This window comes from Sorex fumeus, unplaced genomic scaffold (assembly GCF_029834395.1).
Source record: "Sorex fumeus unplaced genomic scaffold, SorFum_2.1 ptg000028l, whole genome shotgun sequence".
Classification (NCBI taxonomy): Eukaryota; Metazoa; Chordata; class Mammalia; order Eulipotyphla; family Soricidae; genus Sorex; species Sorex fumeus.
This window is the reverse complement of record NW_026606085.1, coordinates 8,018,772-8,036,398: the sequence shown is the minus strand read 5'-3', so window position 1 is coordinate 8,036,398 and position 17,627 is coordinate 8,018,772. Positions and strand designations below refer to the sequence as shown.

Sequence of the window (17,627 nt, the reverse complement as noted above, 5' to 3'; positions counted from 1 at the left end):
GTGGGCGGGGCCCGCCGGGACGCCGCGCGCTGATTGGCCGGCGTAGCCCGCCCTTTGTGGGAGCGCCCCGCGGCGCGGCGCGATGACGCAAGCGGCCCCGCGGCCAATGGGCGGCGGCGAAGGGCGGCAGAGGAGGAAGCGGATCCGCCGCCGCAGCGCAGCTGGGGCGCAGTGGGATCGGGCTGCGTGTCCCTCCGCCGCGCGCGGGGCCTAGGCGGGAGCGGCGGCGCCGGCGGCCCGGGCGGGCCGGGCCGGGAGCGGCGGCGGCGGCGGGATGGCGGCGTCGGCGCTGTACGCCTGCACCAAGTGCACGCAGCGCTACCCCTTCGAGGAGCTCTCGCAGGGACAGCAGCTCTGCAAGGTCCGCGGGCAGCAGGACCCGGGCGGGCGCCCCGGGGGTGGGGCCGGGGCAGCGGCCGGCTGTCCACGCCTCGGGACCGCGGGTATGCGCCCCTGGCCGCCCGCTCCGCCCTGACAGCGGGCCGGGTGCGCCCGTGGCCGGCCTCCGGCGTTCTGGAAGGACAAAGACCCCCTCCTCCGGGCGCCCCCCTGCCCGGGCACGGCGCGCAAGTGTGGGCGGGGGTCGGGGAGCAGGTTTCAGGGGTGTCTGAGGCCCTGGGCCGCCGCGTTTCCTAGCAGGAAAGTGGGGCTTCCGGCCGGCGACTGATATGTTCTCTTATTGCAGGAATGTCGGATTGCACATCCTATTGTAAAATGTACTTACTGCAGATCCGAATTTCAGCAAGAGAGGTTTGTATGCCAAGCCCGTTTGGATGGCTGAAAGATGAAATGTTGTTCGGGTCCCGGAGGTGAAGCCCATGTTTGCATGAGAGCATTTGGTGGTTCCCTTGGCAAACTGTAAACTGTACATCTATACTACGTACTGGGCAAGAATGTCAACCAAATCACGGTGACCGTTCTTCATTTTACTTGTGGGAAAACAAAGTAAATGAATCGGATAATGAGTTGTTAATGAAAGTGCAGTTATAAACAGATCACCCAGTACACGACTTAAAAAAAAGAAAAGGCAAAGACTTGGAACTGTGAGTTTGTAACTTTAGCAGTGTAACCAAATGTGAAGTTACTCTGTTGTCAGTGAAAGAATTTAGAAGTCTGTTGCTATTTTATTGCAGTAATTTGACACTTAGTATCTTAACGTAAAAGGCAAGAGTTACAAAAATTTGTTACTTCTTATTAGAAAGTAACCACACAGTCTAGTGGTTACTGTAACCAGCGGCTTGTCCTTTCCCCTGCGGTGAGGTTCTTCCCCATTCGGTGTAGGGTGGTTAGCTAGTCACCCACAGTGCCTAGTGGGCACCTTCCACCCATAGATGCTACTCTCCCTTGAGGGTGCAGGTTTTCCAGATGAGGAGAAGGTGAGGTCTGAGGGTGTTGGTCTGCCTCGACCCATCCATTCTAACAGAGCACCTTCTGGTGTTGAGGGCAACCTTTAAATAGGACAGAAAGTCTATATCCCCCAGGCATCTCTAGGGTGCAGAAGGCCAGTGGCTCTAATTGGTGACAGTGACATGTATGAAGTTTGGAAAACTCAGGGGAATCTTGGGGACACCTTGTTTACCCAGAAATACACAACAGAAATGTCTAAAAACATTTCTTTGTAAGGTACTTATGGTTGAATTGGTAACATACAACCTAAAAAGATACCGTGTGTGTGTTTAAATTGCTTGACCTATGTAAAAAGTATTAAATACACGATCAACTAATCTGCTTTTTATTCATCTCTATGCTAGTTTGCTCAGAGAGCTGCATAAATTTGATAATCTGTACAATTTCCTTTTCAGCAAAACTAACACAATTTGTAAGAAGTGTGCTCAAAATGTGAAACAGTTTGGCACGGTATGTCTTCCATTTTCACTTTATATTTGAGCTACTGGTTGACGTTTTTCTCAAAGATGGAACTTTTAAAAGATAGTTTGACATCTGCTTAAGTAACTTACAAAAATGTTTCAGGAAAAAATACCTAGGCTGATGGGAAGACATTTTCAAAATGCCTCTTTACAACGGGGGAGGGGTGGGGTCAGGGATACAGCTCAGTAGTAGAGTATTGATGCTTTATGTGCCAAGGCTTGGGTTTAGCAGATAATAAAATTATCATTATCGTGTGGATACTTAATTGAATTACATTGTGAAATTTACCAGCATTTTTAAATTTTATTTATTTATTTTGGCTTTTTGAGTCACACCTGGCGATGCTCAGGGGTTACTCCTAGCTCTGCACTCAGGAATCACTCCTGGTGGTGCTCGGGGAACCATATGGGATGCTGGGAATAGAACCCGGGTTGGCCATGTGCAAGGCAAATGCTCTACCCGCTACCAGCATATTCTTAAAAGATTCAAATGCAGAGACTGGAACATGACTGGGGTGAGAGAGCAACTGCCTCAGTTTGATCCCTGCCACCCTCGTCACATGGTCTCTGAGTGCCACATCACTGAAACGGCAAAGGTTTAAATATAGAGTCTTAATGACAAAGAAGTTTATCTACAAGCAGTGTTTGCATGGCAGTATGGACAGCTAAACATTCATTTCATAGAAACCTAGTGTCCTGGTACAGATCCATGCCTGGGTACCACAGACACTGCGTGGTCACTGCAACCACGTCAGTCACTGCAGCCTCAGAACCTAAAGTACCCCGAATTCTACTGTGAGTGTCAAAAAAAAGGGTGTGTTTTCGTTCATGTTGAGTGTGTTACAGGTCTCTTCTGTTGTATTCCTGTGTCACCTCTCCTTGTATATGACAGTAAGTCACCCCTTTGAATAAGTGATAGAATAAATCTCATCAGGATTTTGGAGTAGAGATTCATTCCCCCAGATCCTGGATATACAAACCTCTAACAAAGTACACCTTTGTTTTCACCTTTTGAAATGGCTTTCACGTGAGAACGTTGTTTTCTCACGTTATTTAGCTGTTCATAGGGGAACAATGAGCTTCCTGATCCAGAAATAGAATCAAATGAATAGAAGTATGATAGATGTGATTGGCTGTGATTGGGCAACAGGGGGGACTATTTTAGCGTCATTAATTCCAGAGATGCATAGCATGTACTGCGAGCATGTCTTGTTCAGCGAGTTTTTAATATTTTTAAGTATCTCAACTAAAGAAAATGTCTGTTTTTCAGCCCAAGCCTTGTCAGTACTGTAACATAATAGCCGCGTTTATTGGCACCAAGTGTCAGCGTTGCACGAATTCCGAAAAGAAGTATGGGGCGCCTCAGACTTGTGAGCAGTGCAAGCAGCAGTGTGCTTTCGACCGGAAGGAGGAGGGCAGGAGGAAGGTATGTGCCTGAGGGGTCAACAAGGCATAAGTGGTGGCAGTCAGCACCCCATGAAACACCTGCGTTTTGGGGCCCTGAAAGGTGCTGGTGAGCAGCGAGTGCTGGACACTGAGCTGACCCTCTGGCGACCGTCCTGGATGTTGGATCCAGGAGATGAGGGTTTTAGGCTGTGCAACTGCTTGGCTGTTTCTGGTTCCTTGATGGAGCCAGTACAGAAGTCCTGATGGTTGAATATTAGCTTGTATAGTTCAAAGTAATCTTATGCCTTTTGGGGGGGGGTCTGGGGGGAAGGGTCACACCCAGCAATGCCTAGGGGTTACTCCTGGTTCTGCACTCAGGAATTACTCCTGGTGTTGCTCAGGGGACCATATGTGATGCCGGGGATTGAACCCAGGTCTGCCATCTGCAAGGCAAGTGCCCTACCCAGTGAAGTAGAGACAAAACCATAAACAAATAAAACCTACACATGAGAATTGGTTATATATGTCATTCTACTTTTTTTTCCCCCGATAAATGAAGCTTTTATGGTAATGCAAGTAAAGGACAGTTTCACATTTTTGTAATAATTAGTGATTTAATAATTCAAGATTCAGGCTAGTGCTTAGACAAAATTCCTTCACAGCAGGCCTTTGCAGTATATTAATCTGGTTCTCTTTCTAGTACTGTAATTTTTTTTCTCCAAATTAAAAATAACTTAAGAATGGGGCTGGACAAAGAGAGGGAGGAGACGTGGGCGGGGAGGGAGAGAGACAGAGAGAAAGCGCCCAACGTAGAGGCAGGCAGGGGAGGGGGTAAGTGGGAATTGAGGGGTAGTGGAAGGGAACCTCGGGACACTGGTGGAGGGAAACTTACACTGGTGGAGGGATGGGTGTTGGAACAGTGTATGACTGAAGCCCAATCATGAGCATCTTTGTAATGGGCTATTTCACGGTGAATCAGTTAAAAAAAAAGTCTGAAGCTTGGGAGACAGTACAAGGTAAGGTGCTTACCTTGCTTCTCATGTGGTCTCCCAAGCACCACCAGGAATGATCCTTGAGTGCAAAGCCAGGAGTAACCCCTGAGCCTCACCAGGTGTGGCCCCAAGGCAAAATAAATTAATAAATACTTTTTAAATAACGAATAGAAATTCATAAATCATCAATTTTATTATCTTCCAAACTAGCATTTTGCCAAGTTTTAAAGAAGTCTTAGTTTTACTTCCATTTTGCAAAGAACCTGCATGTATCTAAGGAGAGGGGGTGATTGCTAGGGCATATAGAGTCGGAAGGTTACCAGGTCATCTTACCTGGTTTAAGGGAGAGAGGTGACGGTTTGGGGTTATACACTTAGAAGTTGGTCACTTCGTCCCACCTGGCTTCACTTGTGGCCAGTGTGCATGTGTTTTAAATTGAATGCAAATGTTTTCCTTTCCAAAGGTTGATGGAAAATTACTCTGCTGGCTTTGTACTCTGTCATACAAAAGAGTCTTACAGAAGACAAAGGAGCAGAGGAAGAGCCTGGGCACCTCCCATTCCAACTCCTCCTCGTCCCTTCCTGAGAAAGACCAGCATCACTCAAAGCACCACCACCATCACCACCACCACCACCACCGGCACAGCAGCGGCCAACACAAGTAGGTCCCTTGACAGGAGTTTTCTAGAACCCACCTTGGGGTCAAATACCTTCCACTGCTGTCGGACTTCTTGTACAGTCTGGCCATGGCATGGTACGCTTGACCATTGGAGACTGATTCTCAACTTGAATTGTGTTTAAAATTACACACTTGGCTGGAGCAAAAGTGTAACAGGTAGGGCGTTTGCCTTGCATGTGGCTGACCCAGGTTCAAGCCCAGCCATCCCACATGGGATCCCCCAAGCAATGCTAGGAGTTAGTGTAGAGCCAGGTGTAACCACTCAGCATCGTCAGGTGTGACCTTTCACCCTTGGAGGTCAGAGGAGGGGAGGTAGTATTGGGATTAAGGTACATGCACCTGGCCATGCTTTGATCCCCATATCCCATGGTGCCCTGAACATCGCCAGGTGCTTGCTGCCCTGGTGACCAGTGTAAATTCTGGGACTGCAGGGTCTGGCCAGCGTGGTTGGCCGAGAATCACCTGGAGGAGCACGGGTCCTCTCAGCACTTCTTGGGACATCTCCCAAAGAATAAATGTGGGTAATATTGAATGTTTTGTATTAGGTTACTATCCAGTGATTTATCAGTAGCCCTAGTAGCTTTATTTCTTTTTTTGTAATTCTGTTTGTTTTGGGGCTACACCAGACTCTGCAGAGAACAGTGACATGGTGGCATATCAGAGTTCTCATGGTTGGTGTTTGGTAGGTTGGAGCTTCCTGGGCTGAGTGAGCGCAGTAGCAGCTAGGGAGGATCGCTTGTGTGCGGGGACAGGAGAAAGCTAAAGGGGTCACAGTGAAATAGCAGTTGGAGAGCAATAGGGCGGAATGGAAAGGAAGCAGTATTGGAGTTTTCACTGTAAAATTGTTTTTGTTATTATGAAATTTCCCAGAGTAGCTTCTTCAGAATATGGACTCAAGCAAAATCAAGAGACTCTGAGAGAGTCCTTAGGAAAGCAGCTGGAGGTTGAGTCAGCCCCTGGTTCCCTCAGCTGTTCTGAGCACAGCAGCCTGCCCAGGAAGAGTCTTGACACTCGGAACCAGGCTGTGGCTTTCACCTCGCCTCTCCCTTTGATGACACAAAATTGAATCATGGTGGTCCTGGTTTTAGAGAAAATTTCAATTCTGTCATTGCCCCTTTTTATTTTCACAGGAATGTTTGTTGAGCATCATGACTTACAGAATTGTTCATAATAGAGTTGTTTCCGGCATGAAACACCCCAACAGCAATCCCACCACCAGTGTCCCCAGGTTCTCTCCTGCCCCCCAACAGACCCCTCTGGCAGGCAAATAACAAATTTATTTCATACTGCTTGGTTCAATAAACTTAAAGAAATAGCAAATAGAATTATCAGACAATAAACCAATGAAAGTCAGTTTGTAATAGTTAATCGCGATGTGTTTTTAGCCTTTCTTAATCTAGTAGAGGACAACCATATGCACCATCGGTGAGCGCCATACTCATTGCCACATGGTGGGAAGTTTTCCTGTCTTTCTCTTATTGCTTCTTGTAAAACTGGTTTCAAGGCCATGAATTCCCTAAGCTGTTACCTGCCCGTGAAGCTCTAAGAGTTCCTTCAACTCTGAATGATAATCTACTTAGAGGATTCTCAGTGAACTGTTCATTTTGTCAGAAGTCCTGCTCTTAGAGAAAATTTAATTTCTATCATTGCACCTGTCTTAATTCCCTTTATAATTCATAAGCATTTTATTAAGAAGTTTATCTCAATTAGGATGTAATTTATTTGGTAAATAGTAGCTCAGCCTAAATATTGGGTATATCGGGGTTTTTTTTTTTTATGCCTTTCTGAACAGAGATTTGAACGTGTACAATTAGACTCCACCGGGAGGAATATTAACAGGCTGGAGTGATAGCACAGTGTATAGGGCGTTTGCCTTGCACGCAGCCAACCAGGGTTCAATTCTTCCATCTCTCTCGGAGAGCCCAGCAAACTACCGAGTGTATCCCTCCTGCACGGCAGAGCCTGGCAAGCTCCCCATGGCATATTCAATCAGCCAAAAACAGTAACAATAAGTCTCACAATGGAGATGTTACTGGTGCCCGCTCGATCAAATCAATAATCACAGGAGGACAGTGCTAAAGTGCTACAGCTACAGTTAACAAATGTTATATGATGCCATTTATGTATTTTTCAGAATCAGCAATTTGAGTCCAGAACAAGACCAGGGACTGTGGAAACAGAGGTAACTATGTGGACACATTTTCCTGAAGGCCTTTGAAATGTGTTGTTGGATTTGGTTTTGGTTTTTTGTGGTCACACTCAACTGTGTGCAGGGATCATTCCGGGCAGTGCCTACAACCATATACAGTATGGCGCATTGAACTCTGGTCAGCTGCCTGTGTGTGTGTGTGTGTGTGTGTGTGTGTGTGTGTGTGTGTGTGTACTGTGGCTTCTCTTTAACTTTGCTATGTAGGATTTTTAAAAGTCAGTAAAGATCAGTAGTACTTTAGGGAATAATAATGGTTTGCTGTTTCTATTTACTCTAATTATTCTTGTTAATGTTTGGTTTCAGCCATAAATCTTCTGCTGCAATTCAGAATGAAACTCCAAAGAAAAAGCCCAAATTGGAATCTAAGCCATCTAATGGAGATAGGTAAAAACAAATTCCTTAAGCGCTATGAAAATTCAATATGGTTGAACATTTATGGTCGATTGCCAATTACATGGTAACAGAATAAAAACATGTATCTTCTACATTGATTTCTCTGAGAAGAATAAAGAGTAGAAGAGTAAACCGTCAGATAAAATTTTAAAACTAAATTTTGGCAGTAAGAAAGTGGCACTGAACTATGTTTATTTGGGAAATAAATTTGGGTTTTTTAAAAAAGGAAAACAAATCTGCCTTCAGAACATTCTCTTAAACTCAATGAAACACAAATCTTAATGTGATACTTTTAAATTGACCTTGAAAAATGTTTTTAGATTGCAAGTATTATAAGAGTGACTTTGTTTTAGTTCATTCGCCAAAAGTTTGCTGATGTTACTGTACAAATTGGCTGCCTATTGCTTTACACTAGAAGTATTGACCCCCTAAAAGCTAATACTGAATTATATTTCTGCAGGTGTATTTATGTGTGCCATTAGTAAGGTAATTTGCCAGTTGCATCCATTTCTGTCAGGTACATATTTTTTTGCATTAGCTCTAAGGATGTTTGTGGAATTGTCTAATTTATGCAATTTGAACATACGCTGATCTTTCTTCTACTTCAGTTAACTGTGTTTTACTCTTTTCTTTCTAGTAGCTCTATAAATCAGTCAGCAGATAGTGGGGGAACGGACAATTTTGTCCTCATCAGCCAGCTGAAGGAGGAGGTGCTGTCCCTGAAGCGCCTCCTGCAACAGCGTGACCAGACCATCCTGGAGAAGGACAAGAAGGTGAGGCCTTCACTGATACACTACACTTCGGTCAACTTTCCCTGTTGGTACCATTTGTCGTGTGTGATTCTGTAAGGCCACGGAGGGTCCAGGTCAGGTTCTAAGCACGCTTGCGCTCTCTCTCTCTCTCTCTCTCTCTCTCTCTCACATAGGTAAAACAGTCTTTCAGAATTTCAGTTGTACTTGAGAACCAACTCAAATTAAGATAATTTCTGAACATCAGTTTTCATTAAACCTGGCCTTTTAAGTTGATCTAATGTCTTGGTTTGAAAATGAGCTATGGAATAGTTTGTGAAGTTTTGTGATTTAAGAAAATGAGTTTTAGTTTATTGTAATTTTTGATGTACTAACCAAAGTATATCAGATTGGGGATTGTCCAGGGTCCCTGAGCACTGCTGAGAGTGGTTCCTGTTAGAAAGTAATTAGAAAACAATCATAAACATGACCTGAGTGTGAAAGTGGGACTGATCTGAATATCCACATTGTGCTGAGGTGAGCTGACTTTCCCTCTGGTGGCATCAGCTTTGGTCACACATTCTTCCCGCCTCAGGAATCAGTAGGTTGGAATTTATTTTTTGTGTATTTTGCCATTAAGCGAATTCAGTATGTGAATTGTAGGACAGAGAATAAAATAAGATACCTTATTTAATAAGGTATATAAAATAAGATAAAATAAGTTTGTGTTGTCTTTTATTAATACCAGATATTTTTAATATATTATCTTTTATTAGTATTCATGTCTTCTTATGCAGAGATTTCAATTTGGACTTTTTCTTTGGAGTTTCATTCTGCAAAGGATTTATGATTGAAACCAAACTTTTTTTTTTGTACTCTACCAGAGTAGAGTAAAAACATAGAGGCACCAAATCAAATTATGATTCTCTCCCTAAAATATTACTGACACTATTGATTTTTTTAAACACTACTTTGACAAAATTAATGGTTGCCACGTTAAAATTTTTTAAATTTCAGGGCTTGGGGTCTGAGTAATAGTACAGCAGATGCAGCATTTGCCTTGCACCAGACCAATCTGGGTTTGATCCCCAGCACCACATATGGTCCCCTGAGCCTGCCAGGAGTGATTCCTGAGCCCAGAGCATGAGTAAGGTCTGAGCATTGCTGGGTGTGGCCCAGAAACAAAACAAAATGTCAGGGCTGGAGAGATAGTATAGCAGTTAGGCCACTTGCTTGCATGCAGCTGACTCAGATTCCATCCCCCAGCATCCCGTCTGGTGCTTGGAGCCTTAGCAGGAATGAATCTCTTAACAGGGAGCCAGGAGTAAGCCCTGGGCACTTCCTGGTGTGAAAGACAAAACAACACAAGTTAAAATACCAGAAGTTTCACTCTGGTTCTGTTAAAGTTTGTAGAATGTCAGCTTGCCGGTTTGAAGTTCCAAGATTTTGTATAAATGCAAAACTCATGAAGACTTCTTTGTTTCCTCTGCACACTGATTTTCTCCTTATATTTGTATAATATAGCTCAGTTTTAAAGTGCTATTCTTTCTGTAGGGCTGGAGAGATAGTATAGCTGGTAAGGCACTTGCTTTGCATGCAGCTGACCTAGGTTCAATCTGCGGCATCCCATATGGACCCCTGTGCACTGCTGGGTGTGACCCAAAATCCAAGAAGGGAAAAAAAAAATGATCCTCTTCCCCTTCTCTTTCAATGTTTGCTGTATTTGTACGGTTTATTCTCCATTTTTTCCTCCACTTTTTGTTTTCAAATTGTAGCTGGTACTGCCAGAGATGGAATCCAGCCCCTTGGGCACTGGGGCTGTGTCTCCCCGCGGGGCACTTACCTTCACGTTCAGGTTCTGAGTTTGGACCCATCACCACAGAATGATTAACTTGGGACTGGTTTGATTTCTTCATTCATTTGTTTGGTTTTTAGACCACACCTGGAGTTGCTCAGGGCTTTTTCCTGGCTCTGTGCTCAGGGATCACCCTGGCAGTGCCCCGGGGTACTGTACGGTGTGCTGAGCATCAAATGGTTCCTGTTGGTCCCGCCCCAGAAATTAGTTTTAATGTTTGCTGCTGACATACTCTTGCTTTAATGTTTACATGTAACAGTATTTACTGTAACACTGTTTATACATGTAGCATTATGTATATGAGAGGTACAGATGAGTAAGTGTTCAGAGCCACTTCTGGGAGTCTCAGCTGAGGACCAGTGAAAGTGAAAGTGGCTCTGGTCTCAGTATTTACATATAACATTTGTATATTTAATGGGGAGCATTTTCCAAGGAATTAGGCTTATGTTTCCTGTCTGCGTATTAGTTACCACACTCTGTCCCATGAAGTTACTCTTAAAAAGAAAGAAGAAAGGCAACATCTAAAATGTTCTAGTGATGATTAGTTTACATTAAAATTATACTATAATAAATAATAATAAAGTTGACTACACCAGTTGACAGAGATTAGATGTTGCAACACTTAGACAACTGTTCCTAACATCTGCCCCTTTGTATACTGAGTTTGTTAAGAGGAACATTTAAACTGGCATGCTTGTGTGTGTACGTGCATATGTGTGTTCTGTAATAGACATCCGTGTACACATATGTCTTCTGTTTCCATCTCTTAGCTAACAGAGCTAAAGGCAGACTTTCAGTACCAGGAGTCGAACTTAAGAACCAAGATGAACAGTATGGAAAAGGCTCACAAAGAAACTGTGGAGCAGCTTCAGGTGAGAAGACAGGGCGCCCGTCAGCCCACTACAGAGGCAGAGGTTCTGACTACATAGTATTTAATCCTGATCCTAAAGTCACTCGGAAGGGGGTTCATTATATTCTTGCCCAACATCGGGCGGCTTTCCAGGAGAGGTATCATTGCCACAGGCTCGGTTGGTCATTGTGGCTAGAAACAGAAATCAAAGATTAGTGCCATAATTAAGGTGTAAAAAAGCAGGTTGTTTAGTGCGTTCCACACTATTCTTGTTGTTTTCCCCAAGTGAGAAGTGGAAAGGTACAGCTGAGTAAATGTTCAGAGCCACTTCTGGGATCTCAGCTGAGGACCACTGAGGCTGCCTGCAGCGAAAGTGCCTCTGACCTCAAAGATGGCAAAGGGGTCTTCTGCCCAGCAGTAGCCTCAGGAGACTTTCGATGTACCTAGAGACCCCCCCACACACACACAAGGCAGCGTGGGGAGCACTGAGGTACTGGGCACAAGACAGCACTGCCATGGAGGTATGCGCTCTCCCTGTCTCTGTGTGAGGAGAGGTGTGCTCTCTTCCTCTTTGTGTGAGGAGAGGTATGCGCTCTTCCTGTCTGGGTGTGAAGAGGGGTGTTCTTTCTCCCTGCCTCCCAGTGTCCTGTTCTTTGTACAAGCAGTGAAGACTCAGATGCAGAATGGAGTTAGGGGCCTGTGGAATTCAGACCGTCCTGCTTCGTAGATTTGGAGAGGAGTTGTGTAGGATGTGGTACCCAGACACTGTGTAGACGGTGTGTGCCAGTCTGATTCTGCCTGTCCTGAGTACTGTGACACAGGCAGGACTTTTGGTGCTTGGCTTCACCCAGCAGCAAGGATTAGTTTCATCATCTTACTTTTCTCTTTCAGCTATTAATGCTGAATGATAACCTCAAAACAAAATCTTCATTTGTTTGGGTTGATTTTTTTTTGGGGGGGGGGTTCCTCCTTGGTGGTGTTCAGGAGAATGGGGCCTTCCTGGCAGGTGTTCATCAGATCAGCTGTAGCTCGCTGGCCTTGAGGACCCTGAGGTCCAGGATTACCTGGGACATTCTGGCAATGTGCAGGGGCCTCCAGGGACTGAGGGCCTGTGCTTCACCCCTGTGTCATCTCTCATTCCGTGTGACATACCCACAGCTCAGCGTATGTCCAGCATTAAAAATAGAACTGAGCAGCACCTACATGTGAAGGAGCCCTCGAGTTGGCACTGCGGGAACATTCAGAGAGACTGCTGCTTGTTGTAGCTCTGAGAACAGGGAAACATTTCCTGACACTTCAGCCTGACTGATTGCTTTCATCTGGATCTGTTGGAGTAACTAAAGTTGTCCCTAATTCAGCCGTGACTCACCTTTCTGTTGAAGCTGGCCATGTCCTCTTACTCTCACAGAGGCTGATCTGCTCCCTGTGACTGGGCATGCCACAGTGGCCACACTTTCCAGGTGAACTGTGCTCACATCCTGAGCCAGAAGCAACACGCCCCTGACCCTGGTCTCGTCACCCGGCTGCTACATGTAGGCAGCTGCAGGTGCCCTCCTCTCTGGCAGAGCCCAAGCCTGTGCTTCTGGGGTCAGCAGGCACTCTTGAACTTGGTTGTCCATTGCTGTGGTAAGGACTTGAACCCTGAGACCTTCCAGAACACGGTTACCCATCTCATGTGGGAAATAAACACAATATTTAAAAAATCCAAAAACTGGGGCTGGAGCGATAGCACAGCAGGTAGGGCATTTGCCTTGCACACGGCCGACCCAGGTTCGATCCCCAGCATCCCATATGGTCCCCTGAACACCGCCAGGAGTAATTCCTGAGTGCAGAGCCAGGAGTAACCCCTGTGCATCGCTGGGTGTAACCCAAAAAGCAAAAAAAAAAAATCCAAAAACTAAAAACTATATAAAATACCAAATTGAACTCTTAGGAGCTGCACTGATGAAAAATAAAGAGAACTGCTATTGGAGTGCCCGCTCAATGCCAGTCTGCCAGGGTGCTGGTGCTTCTGGGGGCACTGAGGCTGGCACACCCCGGGACGGAATGATTCATGCTCCTGGGGTCACTGGAGCTGGCGCCCCACAGGACAGAGGCATTGAGTGCAGAGCCGAGGCCTCCTGCAGGCCCACTGGCAGTGCCCGTCTGGGTGGCCTTTTTTCAGGGGCGTTATTCCAAATGTTCCTAAATAGCGGAATTGATAAGAATCACAGAGAGAAGTACTTTAAGTCCATGTGTGTTTGAGGACAGGAGGTAGTACAGAGGTCAGGCACTGGGCTGACCTCAGTTCCAATCCCAGCGCTCTGTGTTCACCCAGGCATCTCCAGATGCAGCCCTTGAAGTGCCTGAGCACTGCCAGGTTAGCCCTGGAGACCCCCAGCCCCACCGGGTGCACCACTGGGCCAAGCAGCATCCTTGGAGCCACCAGCCCAGGTGGACCTCATGCTTCAGAACCCTTCCTTGCCTAGATAGCTTAAAGTGATGTTGATGGACCACGTCCACTTGGCCGGCAATGTAGGCGAACCCTGCACCTCAGAAACTGGTCATTGCCTAGATATCTTAAGTGATGTTGGTGGACCACGTTCAGAGGAAGGCAGAGTTGGACAGCTCTCCCTTCAGCTGCAAAGAAGTTAGTGACTAGCGGCCTGAAAGTATAAATGCAGAAATGTAAAGGTAAAAGTTGCTCTTGGCATCTCGCCTCTCAGTTCTTGAACCTCAGGTAGTGAGAGGCCTCCAGAGCCAGTGGGGAGAGGGCATTGGAGTGGGGAGGGGGTTTGGTGTGAGAACACTGCTGTCAGGGATCAGCGTCAGCTGTGCTGTGGGTCATTGCCGTGCCAGCCAGGATCCTAACCAGCATTGTATGCTCACTAGCTTTACTGGGGATTGGAAAGGGGTGATTTGACAAGTGACTTTTAATAACTTGTAGATGAAGGTTTTATTTTCTGTGGGGCCACAGCAACAGTGCTCAGGGTCTTACTCCTGACTCAGTGCTCAGGAATTACTCCCAGTTCTGTGCTCAGAGATCACTCCTGCCGGCACTTAGAATCAATATATGGTGCTGGAGATTGACCCCCGGGCAGCCGTGGGCAAGGCAGGTGCCTCAACCCATGCACTTTCTCTTCAGCCCAAGATCAAGTTTTTAATTGGTTGGTATGTAACAATGTAAATATGACTAATCGATCTGGCAGAGCTCTGGGGAAGTTCTGGATGTCCGTGCCATCTTCCTGTGCCTGAGACTGATTTGATCTAAGGCATCTGGTCCAATCCCGTGATTAGCCAGCAAGCTGTGGCAGCTGTAGATTTATTTTTGTATAGGCAGTGTCTGGAAACTGTAGAACTAGGACTGGCCAGCCGAGCGAGTGGGCTCACCTTCACTCACTGCTGCTGTTTGCATTTGATTCATCCTTTGAGTTTTTCACACTGTGCAAGACCTTAAAGGAAAATAAGAATCTCTTTTAAGTTTTGGTTCTTTAGACTTGAAATTGGATTTGAAATAGAAACTCTTAGTTGCTACCTTAACTGTTGAAATGAGAAGTCCTCCTAATTCTGCAGGCAAATCACAATTAGCTGGAGGAGTGTGCCTGGTGGGAAGGCCCCAGGGCACCTTCTGCATGAGACAGCCAGAGTCCATGGTAGATGCAAACAGGTCACAGCCAGGAGCACCCACCAGAATACGCGGGAATCTTGGTTCCGATGAAGGAAATGGTTTCCAAGCACAAGGCCCAAAGGATCTTTTAGATTTTTTACTTTCAGAGCAGAGCCTAGATTCCTAACTGTGGCAGCACTTCCCAGTTAGGATCCCAAACTCCAGTTTTACGAGTGTGTCTGGGTCTGTGGAGGCTCTTGGGGTGTTTGACGGGTACCGAGGTACAATGGTCAGAAACCATTCGCTGAGTGGGCAGGGCCAGAGCAATAGGCCGGGGGAGGGCTTTTAGGTGCTTGCCAGGTGGGTTTGTCCCCCGCATTCCATTTGGCCCCCAAGCCCTTAGGAAGGCGCCCTGAGTGCAGAGCCAGAAGCAAGCCTGAGTATCGCTGGGTGTGTTCCTCAGGAAAAAGCAAAAACAACCCCGAGGGGCTGAGGGACTGGCTTAATCACGGATTCTGTTTGAGGGAAGTGCAGGTCCCTTTGGTAATTGACAGTGACGATCTGCTCCCTAGGAGTGAGCTTAGTCTTTACTGAAATGTCCAGCTCTCCGGCAGTGATTAGCTGTGGCTGCTGAAATCAGCCCAAGGCCAGCAGCGGGAGACCAGGCCGCTGCCTCTGGGCAGGCCTGTCCAATACCGCCACGTCCCTCTGCAGTGTGAGAAAGCTAAGCTAATTCTCATAAATCTCAAATTAAAGTCTCAAATGAAAAGCTTGGTTGGTAAATATTCTTCCCAAATATCACTAAAGTCACTTTGTCTTATTATAAAATGAAACATTGTCAGAGTTTTCATACTTTTAAGATAAAGATCTATCCAACACTTCTTTATTCTCTCTTTAAAATTCGGACTCTTCTACATTGAGTTACTCAGGTCTTTAAGGACAAATGATACTAATAAACCAACTTATAATTTTCCTTCTCCATATCCCCCATTAAAGAAATGAATCTTGTTTGGAGAGAGAGAGCAGCGGGTGGCCACTTGCCTTGCATGTGGCAAAGGTTGCCCAGATTTAATCACCAGCACTCTATATGGTCCCCCTAGTACCCCAGGAGGGATCCCTGAGACAAGAGTCCGGCCCTGAGCATCATCAGGTCTGATCCAAAATCAACAACAAAGAGACAAACCTAAACATGTAAACGTTCATTTACTTTGAGAAATCTTATTTGTGTGGAAAGAGTAACATTTAAAACATCATTCTACAGCATAAATGTCAAAGTGCTTCTATTTTAATCTTCAATGTTTTTATCTCCCACAGGCCAAAAACAGAGAACTTCTCAAACAGGTTGCAGCATTGTCAAAGGGTAAAAAGTTTGACAAAAGTGGAAGCATTCTAACATCCCCTTGAGAGAATAGCGATTGATTTAGTGTTTCTGCTGAAAATGTCAATTTGAAAAGACTCATGAAGTCCCTAAATTCTGCCTAGTGGAAAAATATTTTTACACACCAAATGAATTGGTGTGTTTCCTGTTCACTTTTGTAACTAATATACAGCATTTTTTAAGTTGTAAAACATTCAAATAAAACTTCAGCTGGTTTGAAGTAACTTTTTAATTATTTGATACCCAGGAACTATTTTGCCAGCAATAGTATTAGCAGTTGTAAAGGACAGTGCTCTCTGCCAGTGCGACATGCAATAAGGGAAGTATGGGCCCAGAAGGCAGAGAACAGGGGGTGGACTTTATCTTTGGTTTCATTATGCTAATTTCAGATGAGCAGTTTTGAATTTAGAAGTACAAGACTTTTAAATAAGGAAAATGGTGAACACTTTTTGGTAATTGTGTTTTTACTTTGCATTAACATGAATTAAGAAAGAATCATGGTGCTTTTATTAAATGAACTTTAGACTATACTATGTAAATATGTTTTTAAGCCTACATCATTGACATTAGTTAGCAAAGTAGTATTTTCATTATTGGTATAGGAATTAATGTTTATTGTACAGTATCTGAGGTAAGATGTGTCTGTTTTGTACAAACTGCTGTAGATTTTTACTTACAAGTGCCTCTTTGCCACCTAATGTTTTTATTTATAGGAATGCTAATCTTTTGTACATAGTTTGTTTTAAAGTCATGTTTAATAAATGTTTGTATATAAATGCATATGTACAGGAGCCTATTTCAAAAGGAAATCAGAGTGACTAGAAAAATGTTTAAAGTTGCATTCAGAATTGATCATGGAAATAGACTTTAGGTGGTCCCGGGGTCAGCCTGTGATACGGGAAGCTGTTGGCCATAGAAATCACTGAATTATGTCACAGTAATTCACCCGAGATTTCATTTTTAAAACTTCTGATTTTTATTTTTACGCCCTACGGCTTCATGGTCATATTTTATGAATCAAGTTTGCTTCTTTTTCTTTTATAAAATTTTTAAAAATTTTGTAATTTTTTTCTGCAGTGGTCCATTTATCTACTTTCGAATATGTGATTATCTAAGTTAATATTTATATATCCTGTACTTAATTTGTAAGTTTAAAGCGAATCTGAAAAAAAAAGTTTTAATCTGAGCTTTGAATAAATTAAAATCTACTGTTATATTCAGATGCTTAAATGTTTTATAAGAAAATTTCATCATGGTCTTTATAGCTATCTCTAAGGGTCCTGGTCGGGTGGGGAAGGGTTCGTGCAGGCATCGCCCATCCAAGCCAGCGCTTCTCAGAGGGCGGTGTGACTCACCTCTCACTTGGCGGGTGCCAGTATGCAGAGCGGTTGGCCACGTCATTGGCTGTCCCAAGTGTGAAGAGTTCCTTCCCTTCGGGGTTCATGGGTGAGGATCGGCTGCCAGCTGCCCATGTTGAGCTGCTTTGAAGGAGGCCCTGAGAAGCCGGGCGGCTGTGGCAGTCACTCCAGGGCACGGGACCCAGCAGCTCCTTCCTGTCACAACTGTTTGTAAGGGCGACAGTTCTTCATCCAGATTGAGACTGTGTGATCTTGGGTATTTCCAAGCAGAGCAGAATATCGAATCTGCCCTCCTGGGGGAATCTGAACCAGTGCGCGCTTGAGCTCCTGTCACAGTGCTCTTCCC

At 45.1% G+C, this 17,627-nt stretch overlaps 1 protein-coding gene across 2 annotated transcripts; it reads left to right on the top strand.

Moving 5' to 3' along the window:
* Positions 1-144: 144 nt before the first annotated feature.
* FAM76B (family with sequence similarity 76 member B) lies at positions 145-17,143 on the top strand. Of its 2 annotated transcripts, none has more exons than XM_056115187.1 (10): positions 145-361; positions 686-750; positions 1,803-1,857; positions 3,139-3,294; positions 4,710-4,906; positions 7,059-7,106; positions 7,437-7,517; positions 8,167-8,299; positions 10,880-10,981; positions 15,860-17,143. In XM_056115187.1, exons 1-10 carry the CDS (start codon positions 275-277, stop codon positions 15,947-15,949), a joined length of 1,014 nt encoding a protein of 337 aa, XP_055971162.1. In that variant the 5' UTR covers positions 145-274; the 3' UTR covers positions 15,950-17,143. The 2 variants fall into 2 exon arrangements, with proteins under 2 accessions (XP_055971162.1, XP_055971161.1); XM_056115186.1 differs by having other exon boundaries at positions 8,164-8,299.
* The last annotated feature ends 484 nt before the right edge of the window (positions 17,144-17,627 follow it).

Bases quoted from the DNA above. Each gene is read 5' to 3' on its own strand.
- FAM76B (XM_056115186.1), top strand. From the start codon at position 275: ATGGCGGCGTCGGCGCTGTACGCCTGCACCAAGTGCACGCAGCGCTAC. The intron at 7,107-7,436 runs GTAACTATGTGG...GTTTGGTTTCAG, and splicing joins CAGGGACTGTGGAAACAGAG to CCATAAATCTTCTGCTGCAA. The intron at 8,300-10,879 runs GTGAGGCCTTCA...TCCATCTCTTAG, and splicing joins TCCTGGAGAAGGACAAGAAG to CTAACAGAGCTAAAGGCAGA.